The following is a 21,142-nucleotide window of genomic DNA, read 5'->3' as shown; positions in this document are numbered from 1 at the left end:
GAAAATATTAATATAATGTTATATATTATAACATGTTGGTGTTTCCTTTCAGTAAAAGTTACTCATTAAATGTATAAACTAGCCAGGCACGGTTGCTCACGCCTGTAATCTCAGCACTTTGGGAGGCTGAGGTGGGTGGATCACCTGAGGTCAGGAGTTTAAGACCAGCCTGGTCAACATGATGAAACCCCGTCTCCACTAAAAATACAAAAATTACCTGGATGTAGTGGCAGGCGCCTATCTATCTATCTGTGTGTGTGTGTGTGTGTGTGTGTGTGTGTGTGTGTATGTATGTTTATATTATATATATTAATGTTATATATAATGTTATAACTAAGTATATTTATACATACTTAGCTTATACAGCCTGAAAACATTTAACAGAACAGTCTATTTTACCAGTTGGGCTTCTTCGTAAGGTTTATGTGACTAAAATAAGTTTGAAAAATTCTAATCTAGATGACTTCTGAGTTTCAGCTTTGCAATTTTGTGATTCTAATATTTTGCACATTTGTACAGTCCTGACAGAATTTAGTTATTAACTCCAGTGGCTCCTGTGTCAGTGCTGAGAGAGGACTGCCTCTCTTAGTGTCTAATTCTTATCTCCTTTTTGTACATCCCAGCTACCCACTGCTGAAACTCCCCTTGCCAGGAACAGGACCTGTGGAATTCACCACCCCTGTGAAGGATTACTCGCCCCCACCTGTGGACTCTGACCGCAAACAAGGAGAGCCTACTGAGCAGCCTGAGTGGGTGGGTACTCGTCATGTTCCTGAGGCCAGCACAGAGCATTGGGTGGAGACTGGCTGAGGCAGGGGTCTGCCAGTGAGATTGAGGTTGGTCAGCTTCTGATTTGTGAATTCATGTACTTTAACAGCTTTATCAGTGTACCATATAGATACTTAGTTTATACATTTTTTTTTGAGATGGAGTTTTGCTCCTGTTGTCCAGGCTGGAGTGCAATGGCACAATCTCGGCTCACTGCAACCTCCGCCTCCCGGGTTCAAGTGATTCTCTTGCCTCAGCCTCGAGTAGCTGGAATTACAGGCGCCTGCCACCACACCTAGCTAATTTTTGTATTTTTAGTAGAGCCAGGTTTCACTTTGTTGACCAGGCTGGTCTTGAACTCCTGACCTCAGGTGATCCACCCATCTCGGCCTCCCAAAGTGCTGGGATTACAGGTGTGAGCTACCGCACCTGGCTAGTTTATACATTTATTGAGTAACTTTTTTTTGAAAGGAAACACCAAATGATGCCAAAGCCTGACTATTGTAGTAAAACTGAGATCTGTGCTTGTTCTAGCTGTGGCCAGCCGGGTCTGGGTTCATACCCTGAGTTGCTCACACATGCTGCATGGGTGTGTGGCAGTATCCTGGCAGACACACAGGCCGTCTCCTTCTTGTCCCTGGGCAGTCAGAACAACTGCACATCCCTGAGAGTGTTCTGACACAGAGTGCCAGCACTGTCTAGTATTTGTATCGCGCACCTAATTTTTTCAGGTCTATCAGGTCCTATTTTATCCTCACAATCCAAAAAGTGCAGGTTTTAGATCTCTTTTCCAGGTAAGGAAGCTGGGCTCAGAATGATTAAGTGCCTCAGTTACTTATTTATTTTTAAAATTTTTAAATTTTTATATTTTAGTCTTGCTCTGTTGCCCAGACTGGAGTGCAGTAGTATGATCTCGGCTCACTGCAACCTCTGTCTCCCAGGTTCAAGTGATTCTCCTGCCTCAGCCTCCTGATTAGCTGGGACTGTAGGTGTGCGCCACCACGCCCAACTAATTTTGTATTTTTATTAGAGATGGAGTTTCACTATGTTGGCCAAGCTGGTCTCGAACTCCTGACCTTGGGTGATCTACCCGCCTTGGCCTCCCAAAGTGCTGGGATTACAGGCGTGAGCCACCGCACCTGGCCAGTTATTTAGTTTGGAACTCTAGGTCTCCTGACCCCAGCCCACTCCTCCTTCTGGACTGTACTGTTTTCAGTTGACTGTCTCTGGGCCGAACACTGATATAAATGAGAAAAAAGGTCTTCAGTTGAGGGGCTCAGTCAAGGGACCTAACTCACCATCACACCGCACTCATTATTTGGAGCTCAATGAAGCTTGACTAGCTCATCTGTGTACCTTTTGCCTGTCAGGTGTGGACAAAGTGCCCTTTCTTCTGTGTTGTTCTGTGGTCCCTGGATTCGTGCTGGACTTGCTGAATCTGTTGTTGAGGAAAACCAAAGCTCAGCGAACAGAGCTCTCCTCCCCCTTCTCTCTGACAGTCATAGCATATTCCCATTTCCTTTTTGGTTAACGTAGTAGTCAGGTAACTTGTTATGAACTTGACTCTGCGGCTGAAATAGAGGCATATCTGGCAAGATAGGTCTGTGGCACAACTATACATGGTGTCAGTGGGGAGTGCACCACCCTGGCTTCATGGGGCTCTGCCTATGAAGGTCAAAGGATGCATGGTCTGATGCTGGCTGAAACCAGTTTTGTGGTGAAACCAGTTTTGTGGCTTTATGTCCCAGGTTGGCCATTGGCTCACTGGCTTATTGTGGGACCTTCTTGCTTAAACCTTTTACCTTCATTAACCATTTTTTTTTTATTGTTTTGAGATGGAGTCTCACTCTGTTGCCCAGGGTGGAGTACAGTGGCGTGATCTCAGCTCATTGCAACCTCTGTCTCCTGGGTTGAAAGCGATTCTCCTGCCTCAGCCTCCTGAGTACCTGGGACTACAGGCATGTTGCCACCACGCCCGGCTAATTTTTGTATTTTTAGTAGGGGTGGGGTTTCACCATGTTGGCCAGGCTGGTCTCAAACTCCTGACCTCAGGTGATCCACCTGCCTCAGCCTCCCAAAGTGCTGGGATTACAGGCGTGAGCCATTGTGTCTGGACTTCATTAACCTTTTAATGCAATGTTAGCACATAAGGGAATATTTGTGTTTCCTGACTGGAAGAGTTCATTTGGCCCATTGGTGTGGAATAGATGTTTAATGATGAGGCTGTAAGGGGTGTGATGTGTTTGTGAGCTCTTTGAATGATGGGATGATGATAGAAAGTGTTGGTGCAGAATAACTAGAGGGCTCGGGAATCAGGAGCATTGTCCATTTTCTCTCTCTCTGATTGGAGCGCTCATCCCCTGCAGGATTGAGAAGGAGATGGGCCCAGGGCAGTCACCTGGTGTCACACAGCTCAGTGGTCAGTTATCTCACCTCCATTGACTGTCCTTGATAAAGATACAGGCCAGCGATACTGAAGTGGGTGGTAAGGACTGTTTTAGTTATGAAGAACAGAAAATTCAACCCAAATCAGAGTAAGTGAAAGGGAATTTTTGGTTCATATAACTCAGCCAGGTGCAGGGCTGACTTAAGCACGATATAGTTTGAGCCTCAAAAGGAGTCCATCTCTTGACTTTGTCCTCTCTGGGTCAGCTTCACTTTTGGTCTTCCCAACAGTGGCCCTAGCAGCTTCAGCCCCATGTTTTTGCATCATCCAATCCAGTGGAGGATAAAAGGGAGCCCAGTTGGCTATGAATAGGGTTACCTGCCTGTCCCCTTCCCAAGCCCTATGGCTAAAGGCAGGTATTTCATTGTTGTTGTCAGCACCTTGCTGGGAATGAGAGAAGATGGTTTCCAAAGGGACAATAGGGCCGGGTGCAGTGGTGCATACCTGTAATCCCAGTACTGAGGATCACTTGAGCCCAGGAGTTTAAGGCTGCAGTGAGCCATGATCACACCATTGCAGTCCAGCTGGGGCAACAGAGTGAGACCTTGTCTCTAAAAAAATAAAAAATAAATAAATTTTAAAAAAGGGAAAATAGGAGACTCGGGCAGTAGACAGTACATTGCAGGCATCTGCTGCCTATACGAAGGAGCCAAAACTTCCTTCCCTACTCGACTCACTGCTCAGTTCAGCACTCGTTTATTGCATACGCATGGTGTGGGATGATGTGGGGTACAGATAGAGGCTCACTGTCCTTGAGGAGATCCTATACTGTTTGGAAAGAGAAGACAAAGATTTTTCAAAGTTTAAAGTAAATATAGTGTATGTCAAAGAGACATAGGGGGGCAATCGAAAGAGCTCCCCAGTGGTCAGTGCTAGAGCAATTTTTTTTTCTTTTTTTTTTTCCTTTCTCTTTTTTTTTTTTTTTTTTTTTTCGAGACGGAGTCTTGCTTTCGCTAGGCTGGAGTGCAGTGGCGCGATCTCAGCTCACTGGAACCTCCGCCTCCCGGGTTCAAGTGATTCCCCTGCCTCAGCCTCCCGAGTAGCTGGGACTACAGGCACGCACCACCACGCCTGGCTAATTTTTTGTATTTTAGTAGAGACGGGGTTTCACCATGTTGGCCAGGATGGTCTTGATCTCCTGACCTTGTGATTGATCCATCCGCCTCGGCCTCCCAAAGTGCTGGGATTACAGGCGTGAGCCACCATGCCTGGCCTAGAGCAATTTTTGCAACAAAATAAACTGGTATTGAATTAAGACCCAAAATATAAAATAATTCTCTGTGAGTCCATTCCTGAGTCCATATGCTTGAATAAATATAAATAAATGAATGGATGACAATAGACAAATCTCCTGGGCAAAAAAATTCTAAGTAATGTATCCTAAAGTGTGGACTATGCATGATGACTTTCTTCCAAAGAGGACAGTGTGACTGTGGGAAAAAGTAACTTTACAGTGAAGAAGCCTGACAGACACCTCCTACAGTAAGTGATTGGGGTTAAAGCAGCAGTGATAAATCACATTGATTGATTGTGCCCTTGATATGTGAGGAGGAGGAGGACATTTTACCGCTGATCTTCCTCTCCCAAACCCATAACCGCAGTATAATCAGAAGTAAAACATCAGACAAATCCTAGTTGAGGAACACCCTACAAAATGCCTGACCAGTACCCCTTGAAGCTGCCAAGATCATCAAAAGCAAGGGAAGTCTGAGAAACTGTCACAAGCTACAAGAAGCCTCAGACACTACAGCTAAACGTAACGTGGTTTCCTGGATGGGATCCTGGAAAAGAAAAAGGACATTAGGCAAAAACTTAGAAAACCTGAATATACTTTGGACTTTGGTTAAGAATTTCACTGTGGACTTTGGTTTTCAGAAGGAGGACTACAGAGATGAAATGTCCTTCTTTTTATATACCTCAGCCTCCTAAATTATTTAAAAATTCACGTACATTAAGATTCAGTCTTTGTGCTGTAAAGTTCTTGGTATCTTCAGTTGTTTGGATTTTTTAAAAAGCCGTATTCTGATATAGGGACATGTCATTGTGATTGTGATTTGAATTTTCATTTCCCAGATGACTAATGACCTTAGTCACTTTTTCAAGTGCTTATTGTATTTGCCTGTCTTCCTTTGTGATGTGTGTGTTCAGATGACCCCATTTTGAGTTGTTTGACTTCTTTTTGTTAAATTGTGGATCTTTCTCTATGCTGGAGATGGCTCTCTTTTTATGTAGCCCTCCTCCTCCCCTTTTGCTAGATGCTTCTCCACAATGGGATTGATGGCTGCACCCTACAGTTAAACCTTTATGTGTCCTCCAGAAAGGACTCCAGTCAGTTCTGCCATGTCTTTGTGCTCTGAGTTCGGCTCACCCTGTGTTGTCACTGTGACCACTGGCCTCTGTGGCCACTCTTGGGGAAGGGCATTTCTCTCTGGGCAGAGGGATGTTTTTACCAGAGGAAGAGAAGAACGAAGCAGAAACAGTAGAGACTTTACGTTTTCCAGCACTGTGACCTTGGGCAAGTTACTATCACCTTGTGCTTTAGTTTCCACATCCATAAAGTGGGATAATTATACCTACATTATACATTGTCATTCTTATGATTAAGTGAAACAATGCAAGGGTTTAGTACAGTGCCTGGCTCATCACTTGCATTCAACAAATGATTGTGGCTGTTGCCATTGTCATCATTGTCATTGATCAAGTCTGGCTGGTCAAGCAGAGGGGAGAATGAAGATTCATGTGCTTGGACTGCCCTGTGGTGTGCACCAGAAGTACACTCCTGAGGCTTTATCAACCTCAGCTCAGAGTCACTTCCTCCAGGAAGCCTTCCCCAGCTCCCTTACAATATGTCCTCTGCTTCTTCTCTGTGTTCTACATGACGACCCCATTGGAGTCATGTTTCATTCAAGTTTATACACTCCAATGTTTTACACACAGTAGATGCTCAAGAAAGGTTTCTTGTTGAATAAAGAAACAGTATGGCTTATTTAGGAGACAGTGAGTCTGCAGTTTTTCCTGGAGCATGTTAGGTGGAACCAAGTTGAATCTCCTGATCTGTGAAGTTTAAACTTTTAATTCCATAGGCATTGGGAAGCCATTCCCTTAGAGGCAATGACTCGACGACAGTGGTGATAAGAAGACCCATCGTATTGAACTTGGAGAAACCTGTAGACTGAGATGATTGTGCGTGGGACACCAACTCGTTTTCATAGTTTTAAGGGATAATATAAATGATATAACTAATATATTTTCAGACACTTTGCTAGATCTGGATGGTTCACAGGAGTTGTTTCGTTTGGTCCTCATGGTGCTCTGGTGAGGGCTGAGGTTTTATTCTCATTTCCCTCAGTAAGAGACAAGGCTTGGAGAGTATAGAGACCATCATCCAAGGGACACAGCCAGGGAGTGGTGGCGCTGGGATTTGAACTCAGGCAGGTCTCCTGAGCCTGCTCTTCCCACCACAGCCCTTGCCCACCAGGGTTGGAGGGCAAGGATCAGGAGGCCTTTTCTCTAGGAAGAGCTGAGTGGCAGGAGTCCTCCACATCCTGTTCTGAGGGAGCCCACGGGTACACTGGTGTAAAGGTAAAATACCTGGAGCTCTAGGTTGCTGTATCTAAATAGAAAGGAAGGATTCCATTTTTCAAAAACCTGAGGTCTCCAGCACTGCCTGGGTCCCCAAGACTAGCTCATTGTGAAAACCTGAGCCTCACACGAAGGCCTAGCTGGCAGGTCCACAGAGGTGGCTGGGTTTGTTCCATGCTGGACTTCCACGGCCAACATTGCAGTGTTTGTGGTGGCTGCGTGAGCGTGGACACAGGGTTTCCAGGAAGCTCTGGGTGGGAGCCTCATGCTCTGAACTGTGGTGGCTGGAGACTCCAGGGCTCCCAGGACCTCAGCTCCTCTCCCACGCCGCTTGTGCTAGGCCTTTCCTTCTGTGTCTTGTTCTCCATAAGACTCATATTGTTCAGAGCTACCCAGCCCTGGGTTTCAATCCTGGCTCTGTTGCCTATCAACTGTGTGACCTCGGACACTTCATTTTATCTCTCTGAGCCATGGTTTTCTTATCTGGGCCCTTTAGCTCAGGGTCTCTCACAAGACTACAATAGAGCTGTCAGCCAAGGCTGCTGCCATCTCAAAGGTCAACTGGGGGAGGATCCCCTTCCAAGCTCACTTAAAGGTAGGTTCCTTACAGGCTGTTGGGCTGAGGATCTCAGTTCCTCACTGTGCATTGGCTGAAGGCCTCCCTCAATTCCTTGCCACATAGGCCTTCCCTGAGCAGCTCACAATGTGGTGGCTGGTTTCATCAGAGCGGTGGCTCCCAAAAGAAGGGGGCCAGGGTGGGAGAAGGAGTCATAGTCTTTTGTAACCTAATTGGAAAAGTGATTTCTTATTGCTTTGGCTGTATTTATTGGTCAGAAGCAAATCATTAGGTCCAGCCCACTGTTAAGGGGATGGGATTACACAAGGGCATGAGCACCAGGAGGTGTGGACTGTTGGGGACCGTGTTAGAAGGCTGCCTACCACAGCCTCTCTCTAGTTAGGAGTCTTTTGCCTAGGGGCATCTGGACTCCACTGGCCCTTACTTCCTCCATCACCCACTCAAGATACCAGTGTTTCCATGTCCATTTCTCTCTTGAATATTAAGTAGGGATTGTGGGAGCTCACTCAGCACAGTGAGTGTGGGCCCTGCCCACATCTTCCTTACCAGGTTAGTGCTCCTTTCCTGCTCAGACCTGTGTGAGCTTCTGTTCTGGTCAGCCTGTGGCAGCCAGCTCCATCCAGGTGCCTCTGTGCCTCCCAGCAGCTTCTAGTGGCTGAGCGTGATACAGAAGACAAAGTGGATGAGGCCTTCTGTCCCCAGAGCCCTCACTAAGGCACAGCCACATAAAGTTCACAAAGGCTCAGACGGTTGCCTCTGGTTGTTCCTTTGTGCCCAGGGTCCCAGGAGGCATTAACTTGCTGTGCTTGGTCAGCATCTTGGCCCTTGCTTATGCTGTAACCTGGAGTACTGCATTGGTGAGTGGCTCCATGGCCTCCCTTTCATCCACACGCATGCCCCTTGGAATTCCCGACTGCAGCCCAGGCGTGGAGACAGCCCCTCATCCCTCAGCTGGGCTGGGCCCTGCCCCCTTCAGTCCACACCTCGCAGTACACCGCTGTCTAGGGCCATGTTTCCTTGTCTCCAGTTGTCACCAACTCCCGGGGAGTCTTTACAGAGCACTGCTTTCATCAGGTTGCCCCTTCACCTCAGAGACACTGGGCTTTGCTTTGTCAACTGATTAAAATCCTGACAGCTCAGTCAGGCTTCAGTCTAAGCCTGCTTGTCATCTTCCTCGTAATTTCTGTTATCCCCTGACAGGTTTCCTTGGTGCAGATGTCCAGGCCTTCTGTGCTCTCAGCATCCCTTGCAACTCACATTCCCTCGTGCTCCTCTCCTACCTGTTCTTTTCTAACCTTATGGCTCTACTCAGCTTCTCCTGGGCCATAACCCTGCTGTGGCTGACCCAGCATGTTTTGGGGTGCTCCGTGACATGCCTGTTACTGAGGGTTGCATATGTGAACACTTGTCATTTACATCCCTGTTAAGCTCTCGAAAGGTAGGTGGCAGATTCTAGTGAGAAAAGTATGTGATATTTAGTGAGGAGACCTTGGTTTGAGTCCTTACACCACCCTGCCTGGAGTGTGAAGCTCTAGGCAGGCACAATGCCTGAGCCTCTCCTTGCTTCTCATCAGGCTGTTGTGAGGGTCAGATGAAGTGAAATGCCTGATTGTTCATTGTTAATATTTCTGCTAATCTCTCAGACACTGTTTGTATGCATGTGTGGTGTGTGCATACATCTTGATGCTGCAGGATGAATGTCGTTATTCCTCTTTCACAATGAGGAAATTGAAATCCAGAGATGTCAAAAGTGTTTTCAAGGCCATATGTTTGGAAAGCTGTGATTTAAAATTGGGTCCTTTGATCTTCAAAACCCGCTACTCTGCTGCAAGTGACAAAACCTGAATCAGTAAGACAGGTTACATGCTTTGGGGAGTGTAGAGTCTATAGTGCGGTCAGCAGACATGTTCCATAAAGGGCTAGATAGTAAACATTTAGGCTTTGCGGGCCAGACGGCCTCTGTTGCAGCCATTTGACCCTGCTGTTGTAGAGTGAAAGCAGCCATAGACAATAGTAATGGTAGGGGTGTGGCTGTGCTTCAGTAAAAATTGGAAGTGGAAAAACAGGCACTAACCAGCCTGGGCAACATAGTGAGACCCCATCTCTACAGAAAATAAAGAAGTTAGCCAGGTGTGGCACTTTGGGAGGCCAAAATGGGAGGATCACTTGAGCCCAGGAGTTCGAGACCAGCCTGGCAACATAGTGATACCCTGTCCCTACAAAACATTTTTGAAAATTAGGCATGGTGGTGGTGCACACACCTCTAGTCTCAGCTACTTGGTGGGTGGGGGTGCTGAGGTGGGAGGATCTCTTGAGCCTGGGAGATTGAGGTTGCAGTGAGCCATGATTGGGCAATAGAGCAAGACCTTGTCTCAAAAAGAAAAACAGGCATGGGCCCTGATTTGGCCTACAGGCCATCGTTTGCCTACACCTGGTCCCACAGTGCTTTGCCCATAGTAGATGTGTTATTGAGCAAAAGAGGCTCGCTGCCCAATGTGCTAGAAGCCAATACTGTGACACCAGGATTTGGGGAAAAGAAAAGCTTTATATTGAAGGTTGACTCCCTAGGAGACAGGAGTCCAGCTCAAATCTGTCTCCCTGTGCTGGCTTTAAGGCAGTAATTTTATTAGGAAAGGTTTAGAGGGTGGCTACTAGGATTAGCAGATGATTGGTGGAAGGAAGGGTGATTTCTGGGAAGTCTTTGAGCATGCCCAGTTATCTCTTGATGCCACCTCACAGGTCCCATGTGCAAATTCCGGGGGAGTTAGTATGAAACATGCAGTGGAAATTCAGGCTGTGACATCGGCAAGCTCATTCTGCACAACTCCAGTCGGCCATCTTGGTTCCAGCTTATTTCAGCCAGTTCTTTTATCTCATAAGCGGAGGGAGTTTCTGGGTTTCAGCAAATTGTTTCTTTTCTTATCTGCCATCCTGCAAACTCAAGAACTTGTATTAGTCATTGGTTTCTTTAACTCTGTGGGGCACGGTTTCCAATGCCCATTAAATCCCTTGAATTGGACCGTCTTTCTTCTTCCTGTGCTCAGCTGCCCTTTCTGCCCTCCCTCATTTCTTCTGCAGTATGTGGGTGCCCCGGTGGCTTATGTCCAGCAGATATTTGTGAAGTCCTCAGTGTTTCCCTGGCACAAGAACCTCCTGGCAGTAGATGTATTTCGTTCACCTTTGTCCCGGGCATTCCAACTGGTGGAGGAGATCCGGAACCACGTGCTGAGAGACAGGTACCCCTCTCAGGGACCCTGGCCTCCCTGAATCCCATTCTGTACTGAAGGGAGAGTTACAGTCCTCAGTGTAACTGCAGTGAGCCAGTCAGCTCTGCAGAGATAGAACAAGCAAGAAGGATGGAGCGTGAACTAGCCTTGAATTTCTCAGCATCCTTGTGGGTCTACGGTGGCTGCATTCCGCTTGGACCTATGCAGATGGCACACACATAGCCTTGAGTCTCATCCTTACATCTCAGATGGAGTCAGTGTCCACTGTGCTAACTCATGACCCACATGGCTTCCTGCCTGTGGGTTATGGTGTGAATGTAATGGTGGTGTCTCTGCCGACGAGAAGCAAGCTCTACCTGGGGGTACCTTCTGAAGCCCCAGCCCAAGTCGTGCTCCCCTGCCTATCAGTGGGTCCCTGGGTTATGCTGGCTTGGCATACAATGTGTGTAATTGGCAAGCTGCATCACTGCCAGGTTTTAGTTAGCTAGTGGCGTTGACAGATATTTTGGTGAACTAAATGAAGCCCCTAATTTACCCCAGTCCCTGCTCATCCACTGAACTGGCCAGGGTGTTTTAGTGGGTGGGGTTGTGCATGCTCTTATAGTACACTTGCCCGTCCTCAGAGCTGATGGGCTTTTGGGCTTCAGATGCACTTTGAAAGTCAGACAGCCACATGTTTAGGTTATTGGCCACCTGGAAGTACTTCCCCCTGCTGCCCTAGTGGTCAGGCTCTTTGGCGATACCAGAGAGCAAATATGGGGCATTGAAGAACAGACAGAGGATGTCCCCTAAGTACAGCAGGTCTGCCCTGTGGTGGCAGACACAGCAGGTGCCTTGTCCTGTCTCCTGTGCAGCTCTGGGACCAGGAGCTTGGAGGAGTTGTGTCTGCAAGTGACCGACCTGCTGCCAGGCCTCAGGAAGCTCAGGAACCTACTCCCTGAGCATGGATGCCTGCTGCTGTCCCCTGGGAACTTCTGGCAGAATGACTGGGAACGCTTCCATGCTGATCCTGACATCATTGGGACCATCCACCAGCACGAGCCTAAAACCCTGCAGACTTCAGCCACACTCAAAGGTAGCCCCAGTACAAGTTCCCTTCAGACCTGTAAAGGTGCCCATTGGTCACCGTCTTTTTGATGGGTGCTTAGGCAGATCAGGGTTTACCTTTTGTTTCCCAGGGTGGGGGTGAAAAAGGGGTCCTTGGTGGCTCTGCAGTAGCTGTCATTTCTTTGTCAGTACCTGCTGGTTTCTGCTTGCAGACTTGTTATTTGGTGTTCCCGGGAAGTACAGCGGGGTGAGCCTCTACACCAGGAAGAGGATGGTCTCCTACACCATCACCCTGGTCTTCCAGCACTACCATGCCAAGTAAGATTGACAGTACCCTGGGCTCTTGACTGGTCTGCTGGGTGACATGAGGCTTTGAGTAGTCCCTCTTCTGGTTAGAGTGTTCTGAATGCCCCCTGGAAACTTGGGAGAGTTTCCAGGCCTCCTGTTGAATGTTTACATCCCTCAGACTAGATGATGCTGTCTACCACATTTTAATGGGGATGACCTGACAGCTGGTTAAGCATAGGGGACTAAGGCAGGGCTGGCGGTCTCAGTGTCCTGGTGCCTCCTCTGGTCTCTCTTGAGCCTAGGGCAGGCATCCCCAGCTGGTTACTACTGAGCGCCCTATATGGCCTGTGTCCTTCCCAGTGGGGCACTGCAGGCAGCTCCCCAATTGGCAAGGGCACTCGAGGTGCTTCTGATCGGCTCTCCTAGGCCTCTGGCAATCAAGAGTGTTGGAGGCCGGGCGCAGTGGCTCACGCCTGTAATCCCATACTTTGGGAGGCCGAGGCAGGCGGATCATGAGGTCAGGAGATCGAGACCATCCTGGCTAACACAGTGAAACCCTGTCTCTACTAAAAATACAAAAAATTAGCCGGGCGTGGTGGCGGGCACCTGTAGTCCCAGCTACTTGGGAGGCTGAGGCAGGAGGATGGCGTGAACACAGGAGGCGGAGCTTGCAGTGAGCCCAGATGGCGCCACTGCACTCCAGCCTGGGTGACAGCAAGACTCTGTCTCAAAAAATAAAAAATAAAATAAATAAATAAATAAAAAAGAGAGTGTTGGAGTAGGTCCGGAAAGGGAGACAAAGAAAGGAGCAGGGGGAGCTCCTGAGAAAACTTTGTCCCCTTTGTAATTTTCCCAGTGCCCCTGGAGACTATAGAGAAGCTCAGGCACCATAGAGAAGTTCCCTTTCAACACAGGGGCAGGAGGGAGGTCCTGATGGACCCTCTGTCCGGGGATTGTCTTTGTCCCCAGAACCAAGAGCAACACATCCATTTACCCCCACCCTGCTCCTTGACCAGGTTCCTGGGCAGCCTGCGTGCCCGCCTGATGCTTCTGCACCCCAGCCCCAACTGCAGCCTTCGGGCGGAGAGCCTGGTCCACGTGCACTTCAAGGAGGAGATTGGTGTCGCTGAGCTCATCCCCCTTGTGACCACCTACATCATCTTGTTTGCCTACATCTACTTCTCCACGCGTAGGTTCATGGCAGGGAGGCTGAGGGCTTTCTCCAAGCTAAACGGGCATTTCCATGTCACCTGCTTCCCTGGCTCTGGAGGTGGCTTGGGGTAGAGAGATAGAACACACCTGGTGGTCGTCAGAGCTAGGGCTTTGTCCCCCAGCAGGGTCTTAGGAGCTTGGGTGGGGCCGGGGCTCTTCCCACTTTCAGCCCCTTCCTGGGTTAGGGTTCCTAAAAGGTGTACTGTGTCCATGACACTGGGAAGTGCTTGTGCCTGTCCCTTTCCTTTGGTGAAACCAGGAGTTTTCCCTTCCTCGACTGTCAGGGCAACCTTCTCCCGGGAGCCCCAGTGGGCCGGGGGCTGGGGGAGGGGCCGCCCTGATATGCCCTCTCTGCCCTCCAGGGAAGATCGACATGGTCAAGTCCAAGTGGGGGCTGGCCCTGGCTGCCGTGGTCACAGTGCTCAGCTCGCTGCTCATGTCTGTGGGACTCTGCACACTCTTCGGCCTGACGCCCACCCTCAATGGCGGGTAGGTCCCTAGCAGGCTCCACTGGGCCACAGGGTGGGCTCAGGCCAGAGAGCCTTGCACTTCTGGGTTCTTGGCCTTCCCTGGACTTTGCTGTGACCTCACGTCTTCACATTGTTGTTTTTGACATTTAAGAGGTACATTTTCTTCCTCTTCTTTGTCTGGCTTGTATTCATACTTGTGTTTGTATATAGCATATCTAGCTATAGTGAGTGTCCATATGTGCAAAAGTGCATATTTGTGGGCTGGGTGTGTATATAAGGGGTGTGTGTTGGTATGTTTGTGTATACATGAGTATGTATTGCATGTGTGTAGTCGGATTTGTGTGTCTGTGTTTATGTATTCTATATACACACACCACACACACACTGCAGCTTGATGGCTTAAGCCACTGGAGGTGTGAGATAGAGAAGAGAACATTTTTTTTTTCATGATTAGAACATTTAAATGCCTAATGAAATAGGTCATTTTAGAGGAAGCTCTTTGGAGGATATGAGCACACTGTAATTTGTCGCCTTTTTCACTGATGTTTACTTTCCCCTTGCCACTCCTCTCTGAACCTTAGTCTGGAAGCCCTTCCCTCGGCTTGTCCTCAGGCTTTGATCTTGGCTCTGGCTAGGCCCGCCTGCCTGTCTATTAATGGTTATTAATGGATTATGGATTGGCCTGTCCACCACTTTGGCCCATCAGGCTGGTCGTATGAAAAGCGACGTCGTATTTTGTTTCTGGTAGTTTCGTTGCTCTTAGATACCTGCTCCCTTTCCTGAGCCTGACAGTGTTAAACACCACCCTCCCCCATACCATCTGCCGTACCCTCCACAGGGCCCTCCCTTCCTTCGGCTCCAAAGCAGAGGTCCTGCAAGGTATAACTTGGCTGGCGTTCCTCGCACATAGACTTTCTTAGGGTTTGCTGCGGGGAGTGTGGGACGGTGGGCTCAGATAGCTGGTAGAGCTTTCTGTAGGAACAGTCGTTCTTCTCCACACACAGCTTCTCAACAAAGGTGAGTGGGCCTTCAGGGTAGTTTCATCTCCTTGCATTTAGCTGTGATGGGTCCACCCAGAGTTACTGGTGTGGGTCTTGGCAGCAGTCATTGTCTTTAGCCAGCAGTCTTCTCCTGGGAAGGGCCAGCAGAAGTGTGGTCTAGCAGTGGCGCTGCACAGCTCTCCCTGAGGGGTCTCTTCTAGCCCTCCTGTGCTGGATGGCTAGAGACAGGATGGCTGCTGGCCCCTCTGCAAGGCTCTGGAGCCTGCCTGAAAGCTGAGTGCTGTGTAGATGCAGGTCTTGTTGGGTGAGGTGGACAAGGGAGGGTTTCTGCCCAGCACCTGTGGGAGTCACTCAGCAGCCCCCATGACAGGCTGGAAACCCCACAGCCTTCCCGAGGGCCCCAGTCTGTTGGGAACCACCACAACACTGTCCTCACCTTCTCCTTCTCTGTCCCCAGCGAGATTTTCCCCTACCTTGTGGTGGTTATTGGGTTAGAGAATGTGTTGGTGCTCACCAAGTCTGTGGTCTCAACCCCGGTAGACCTGGAGGTGAAGCTGCGGATCGCCCAAGGTAACGCAGTGGGAGAGTTGGGCAGAGGGCTGCAGGAGGGGCTGGAATGGGGCCTGTTCCTCTTGCTGTTAACGCTCTGTGAGCAAACAGAGCCCTTGAAATGTCCCTTGCTCTTGCCTCCGGCATAATATGCAGTGGGCCACTGGGCCCTGGCAGCTCTTGAGTGTGTGCCCTGGGGAGCCATGGGGCCATTGGACTGTACTTCGTCCTGGTTCATGTGTCAGTAAGAAAGTAAACCAGGCTGGGTGCCATGGCTCACACCTGTAATCCCAGCACTTTGGGAGGCTGAGGCAGGTGGATCACTTGAGCCCAGGAGTTCAAGACCAGCCTGGGCAACATGGTGAAACCCCATGTCTACAAAAGATAGAAAAATTAGCAGGGCATATTGGCATGCACCTGTGGTCCCACCTACTCAAGAGGCTGAGGCGGGAGGATTGCTTGAGCCTGGGAGGTCAAAGCTGCAGTGAGCCGTGATCACACCACTGCACTTCAGTGTGGGTGGGGCTTGTGTTTGGTGGTGGCTTTCTGTCTGGGGAGTTTAGCGCCTAGTATTTTCTCTTACTGCCTCACTCCAGCACACTAGGCCCAAGCCCCGGGGGCTGGCCATTTCAGAGACGCTGCCTTCACGGCTGCAGAAAAGCTCTCTCTGGCCCTGCTGGTAGAAGCTGGGGATCTGGGGTTCTAGGGAAAATGAGAAAAGGGAGAGCCTGGCCTTGGAGGCCTGGTCACTTGAGCCTCTTCTTTGTCATCACCCATGTCTGTGAGGAATGGGGCTGTAGGCAGCCGTCCATTCATCCAGACCTCTGTGAGCCTCTGTGATAAGCCAGGCCCTGTGCTGGATATGGAGTTAGGAAGAGATGGGGCGAAATTGTCCTTACCCAGTAAGAGCACAGAGCCTTAGACATGCGACAGTGTGATAGCGTGGGATCAGGGCTCACCACAGGAAGGGGCTTGAGGAGGAACGCAGCCAGGTCCTCTACCCGCCGAGTGCTTCTGCCATGTGGTTGATGGGCACACTGTCATGCTGGCCCGTGCAGACCAGACAAGAACCACATGCGGAGGTTGGATGTGGTTGTTGTGGGTGGCACTTGGCTTTCCTTGTGGATTTTCTCATCTCCACACTCTGCTTCTTCCCTCTTTTGATGATTATAGCTCTCCTCTGCACCCTCCAGGCTGTGAACACCCGTTCCCCGTAGCAGCTGTGTGGTGGTGATGGCCCCTTAAAGTCTGGGCATTAGCAGGACCCTGAGGGTTGGGGTGCTTTGGTGGAATGGCTCCTTCAAAGGGCTGGGGGGCCTCGCCATGCCTCTGCCACTCCGAGGCCCATGAGGTTGTGTGAGTCATGTCGCAGAGTGGCCACGTGTTGCCCTGTGCCCTGTTGCTGCCCACTGCAGGCCTAAGCAGCGAGAGCTGGTCCATCATGAAGAACATGGCCACGGAGCTGGGCATCATCCTCATCGGCTACTTCACCCTAGTGCCCGCCATCCAGGTAAGGCCCCAAGGCCTGCCACCTGGATGAGCATGGAAGCAACTGCTGTGCTCCCCAGCTGTGCAGCCATGGGCAGGGTGCTCCCCTCTTCAGCACAGGCATCCTTGCTTCTGAGGTGGGACCTCTTTGCCTGGCAAGCAGATCACTACAGCACACAGATGGCCCCTGGCATGCCTGGCACAGAAGTGCTCAGCAAACCCTGGCTGGGTTCCCAGATTGAGCACCTAGCCAGGCAGACTCTGCCCTTGACCCTGTCTTCCTACCCCTCCCTGCCTGCTTCCCCTTCAGCCAAGTGGCAGGAGGAGGCTGCAAGGGCATGGCAGGAGCTGGGGACTGGCTGTGCAGTTCGTCACACCTGTTTCCCATTTTTGAGGGAGAAGCACCGTGGGGTTCCTAGACCCTTCCTCCGGTCTCCTCCCTTGGCCCTGGCCTGTGCCGCAGTCGCCAGACGCATGGCCTTGCCTGGCCTGACCAGTGGGAGGGCCACCACCCATTGCCCAGAGTGACCCTGCTCTTGGCAAAGTGCCCTCACTCAGCTGTGGGCTGTGAGCAGAGGTGGAGGTGGCCCTGCACTGAGCTGGAACCCCAGACTGATGCCAGCGATTCCAGAAGGAGTTGCAGGAAGGGGAGGATGCCATCTTTTCTCCCCCGTCTTTCCCCCAGGGCTGGCAGGCCAGCTGAGGGATGGGGGTGAGCAGAGAACAGATGGGCTGTGGGCTGCTTCTCCTGGAAAAACAGTAGTATCTGCAGGATAGGGTACAGTCTTGGGACGTTAGAGCTGAGACAACCACTGTGCCACTATCTGCACTCCATGGTCTTACCCCAGATCGGAGTAGCACTGTGGTGATGTGCTAGAGGTCTCAACACCGACATCTCAGAAAATTTTGTCTGCTGACAGCTTGGGGAGCAGAGAGCTCACCCTTTTTCAGTTTTAGAGAATTCCTCTCTCTCTCTCTTCATTGTTCCGGGGCAGTTGCTGGCTGGGAACCTTTCTGAGAGCCCCTGAATCAGGCCTGGGCTCTAGCTGGGTTGGTGATGCATGAGCAGGGCGGGGGCTCAGTGGGGAAGGACTTTTTGGGGAGCAGGCTGGTGGGGCTTAGAGGTTTCCGGGTTGGATCAGACCTTCAGTCCTCTCTAGAGGGACCGCAAGATTCAGGGAAGGTACTTCCCCTTCCCTTTCAGCCCTTTCTGAAGAAAGTGTGAGGGTTTCTGCTGCCCCCTGGTGGAGACGGGGTGAGCTGCTGCTGGTATGTGAACTGAGGACCAACCAGCATCTCTCATCTCTGCTGTGCCCTGCCTGCTGCTGCCCTGCCGGTTATGAGGTGGCTGCAGTCCGGGCACTGCTCCTCTTGGGCTGGGACAGTGAGGTCACGGCACCCCCCCACCCCCATGTGCTCTGATTCCAGGAGTTCTGTCTCTTTGCCGTCGTGGGGCTGGTGTCTGACTTCTTCCTTCAGATGCTGTTTTTCACCACTGTCCTGTCCATTGACATTCGCCGGATGGAGGTAGGAGTGGGCTGAGCCCTGCCCTGCCCGCCTCCTCAGCCCTGGCTGTACTGAGGGAGTCCTGGGTGAGAAGGGTGTAGACCTCGGGCAGGACAGCGGTCCTGTGCGGGCAGCCTCTGGACGGTGGACTCAGGCCCTGACCACTGTGCCCCCAACAGCTAGCAGACCTGAACAAGCGACTGCCCCCTGAGGCCTGCCTGCCCTCAGCCAAGCCAGTGGGGCAGCCAACGCGCTACGAGCGGCAGCTGGCTGTGCGGCCGTCCACACCCCACACCATCACGTTGCAGCCGTCTTCCTTCCGAAACCTGCGGCTCCCCAAGAGGCTGCGTGTTGTCTACTTCCTGGCCCGCACCCGCCTGGCACAGCGCCTCATCATGGTACCTGCCACCCCTGCCCTGCCCTGCCCTCTTCTGGAGGGCCGGTGCTCCAGGCCCCTTGTGGTGCTGCACTTGGCCTTAGAGTGGCAAGCGGTATTCCTCAGGCCCTGGTGGCCCCTGGAAGCCTGGCTCTGGGGAGTTGCCCGTTGTGTCCTCCCTGCCCAGACCCTAGTGGCTTCTGAGGAGATAAGCCTGTGGGAGAAGCAGCTCCAGGGTTCTCAGGTACAGGAGCCATCCTCTCCCCAGAGTGGCCCAGGACAGGAGCCTGTTAGTTGAGTGCTCTGGGATGGACCCACTTGTGGCCACCACATTGCCCTGGGTCGGGTTCATCGGCCGCTGCATGGTGTGCAGACACTGGAAAGTGCTGGGCAAAATCATTCACCAGCCGGGCTGGGCTGGCCTTGGGGCAGCAGTGCCTCTTCCAGGGAGCTGAACTGAGATGGGAGGAAAGCTGAGGCCCCCTGGGACTCGGACCTCTGGGGGACTCTGGAGCAGGTCAGGTAGCTGGCCCTCTGACCGTAGGAATGGTAGCAGCTTTCTGGCTCCAGCTGAGGTGGAGCTTAGGGGTGGGGACATTCTGTGTCAAACCTCAGGGTGCTTCAGTGTATTTCCAGGCCAAGAAACTCAGCCTCTAACTGTGGAAAGGCAAGCAGGCCCCTCCAGCAGCAAGTGTTGGCAGGTGTTAGCAGGAGGACTTGGAGAGGCAGGAGAAAAGGACGCAGTGGGGCCTGTGTCCTCTCTCCATCCCCAGGCCTGAGGTCCCTGTGCTGCTTCCTCTCAGCATGAGGGCTGAAGCTGCTGGGGGTTGGGGCCCATTCCTCCCACTGAGTACCCCCTGCCCCACTGCAGGCTGGCACCGTTGTCTGGATTGGCATCCTGGTATACACAGACCCAGCAGGGCTGCGCAACTACCTCGCTGCCCAGGTGACGGAACAGAGCCCACTGGGTGAGGGAGCCCTGGCTCCCATGCCCGTGCCTAGTGGCATGCTGCCCGCCAGCCACCCGGACCCTGCCTTCTCCATCTTCCCACCTGATGCCCCTAAGCTACCTGAGAACCAGACGTCGCCAGGCGAGTCACCTGAGCGTGGAGGTCCAGCAGAGGTTGTCCATGACAGCCCAGTCCCAGAGGTAACCTGGGGGCCTGAGGATGAGGAACTTTGGAGGAAATTGTCCTTTCGCCACTGGCCGACGCTCTTCAGCTATTACAACATCACACTGGCCAAGAGGTGAGCTGGGCCGTGCCAGGTGCCACCTCACTCGATGGTGTCAACTCACCATCCCCTTTCCCCAATGCAGGAGGCCCACAGGTTTGAATTATGCAAATAATTAAAACAGTTCATAAGGTTGTGAGGTGGGAACTGGTGGTTTAGGCAGCCATAACCCAAGAGAGGAGTCCCAGGTTGCTCTGAGGAGTCACTGGTGGCTGCCAGCCCTCACCAGAATGAGACCCACCCACCTGTGCCAGGAGTGGGGAGGGAGATACCCCACACGGCCACCAGGGCTGTTTGGGTGCTGGTATCTGGGACAGCAAGTTGGCTGCTAAGCTGGGCTGGGGAGGGACCTACCTCTGTCCCCAACCCCCATGCTGGGAGAGTCTGGCCGGTGGAGCTGAGGCCTGCCTGGGGAGGAGGGAGAGGACTGGCTGGCGAGCACAGCAGGAGGAAGCCCTGGGAGGCCCCCCGCTGAGGCTGCCCACTGTCCGGATCCAGGTACATCAGCCTGCTGCCCGTCATCCCAGTCACGCTCCGCCTGAACCCGAGGGAGGCTCTGGAGGGCCGGCACCCTCAGGACGGCCGCAGTGCCTGGCCCCCACCGGGGCCCATACCTGCTGGGCACTGGGAAGCAGGACCCAAGGGCCCAGGTGGGGTGCAGGCCCATGGAGACGTCACGCTGTACAAGTAAGGCTGCTGGGTGGGGTGGGGTGGGATAGAGTGCGGGGAGGGGGACGGGTGGGCAAGAGTAGGGGAGAGGGAGGAGGGGAGGGGACAGGCTGTGAGGTGTGTCTCACAGCAGTCCGCCCTCCCGTGCAGGGTGGCGGCGCTGGGCCTGGCCGCCGGCATCGTCCTGGTGCTGCTGCTGCTCTGCCTCTACCGCGTGCTGTGCCCGCGCAACTACGGGCAGCCGGGTGGTGGGCCCGGGCGGCGGAGGCGCGGGGAGCTGCCCTGCGACGACTACGGCTATGCGCCACCCGAGACGGAGATCGTGCCGCTTGTGCTGCGCGGCCACCTCATGGTGAGCAGGGGCACAGTGGCCGGGTAGGGGAGGGCCGGGGCCTGGCCCATACCAACACCGGGCTTCTGCAGGACATCGAGTGCCTGGCCAGCGACGGCATGCTGCTGGTGAGCTGCTGCCTGGCAGGCCACGTCTGCGTGTGGGACGCGCAGACCGGGGATTGCCTAACGCGCATTCCGCGCCCAGGGTAGGTGCGGCTGCCCTTTCCTCCTTTGTGCCCCCCCAACCCCCCTCACCCCACCCCCCGCCGCCACGTATCTCCCCTCCTTTCTTCCTCCGAGGTATCCCCCAACCCCTCCAGGCCCCCTCTCCCCCCACCCCCGCACCCCCTCCCACCACCCCGTACCCCCC

At 52.3% G+C, this 21,142-nt stretch overlaps 1 protein-coding gene across 10 annotated transcripts in view; it reads left to right on the top strand.

Annotated features, from left to right (window-relative positions):
• SCAP (SREBF chaperone) overlaps positions 1-21,142 on the top strand; it is a 64,976-nt gene that overhangs the window by 39,874 nt on the left and 3,960 nt on the right. For 9 of the 10 annotated variants that reach the window (XM_034956322.3, XM_034956321.3, XM_055109813.1 and 6 more), the window contains exons 3-16: positions 624-753; positions 10,452-10,609; positions 11,455-11,675; positions 11,860-11,965; positions 12,952-13,124; positions 13,510-13,636; positions 15,076-15,188; positions 16,583-16,677; positions 18,084-18,182; positions 18,341-18,559; positions 19,409-19,785; positions 20,269-20,457; positions 20,590-20,791; positions 20,863-20,978. In XM_034956322.3, coding sequence (XP_034812213.1) covers positions 624-753; positions 10,452-10,609; positions 11,455-11,675; positions 11,860-11,965; positions 12,952-13,124; positions 13,510-13,636; positions 15,076-15,188; positions 16,583-16,677; positions 18,084-18,182; positions 18,341-18,559; positions 19,409-19,785; positions 20,269-20,457; positions 20,590-20,791; positions 20,863-20,978 — 2,325 coding nt within the window. Of the gene's footprint in view, positions 1-623; positions 754-818; positions 837-10,451; positions 10,610-11,454; positions 11,676-11,859; positions 11,966-12,951; positions 13,125-13,509; positions 13,637-15,075; positions 15,189-16,582; positions 16,678-18,083; positions 18,183-18,340; positions 18,560-19,408; positions 19,786-20,268; positions 20,458-20,589; positions 20,792-20,862; positions 20,979-21,142 lie in introns of those variants that run through there. The other variant, XM_063602299.1, reaches the window with a different exon arrangement.

The sequence above is a fragment of the Pan paniscus genome, chromosome 2 (genome assembly GCF_029289425.2).
Source record: "Pan paniscus chromosome 2, NHGRI_mPanPan1-v2.0_pri, whole genome shotgun sequence".
NCBI lineage: Eukaryota > Metazoa > Chordata > Mammalia > Primates > Hominidae > Pan > Pan paniscus.
Note: the sequence above shows the minus strand (reverse complement) of the source record. Positions and strands in the feature narration are given on the sequence as shown.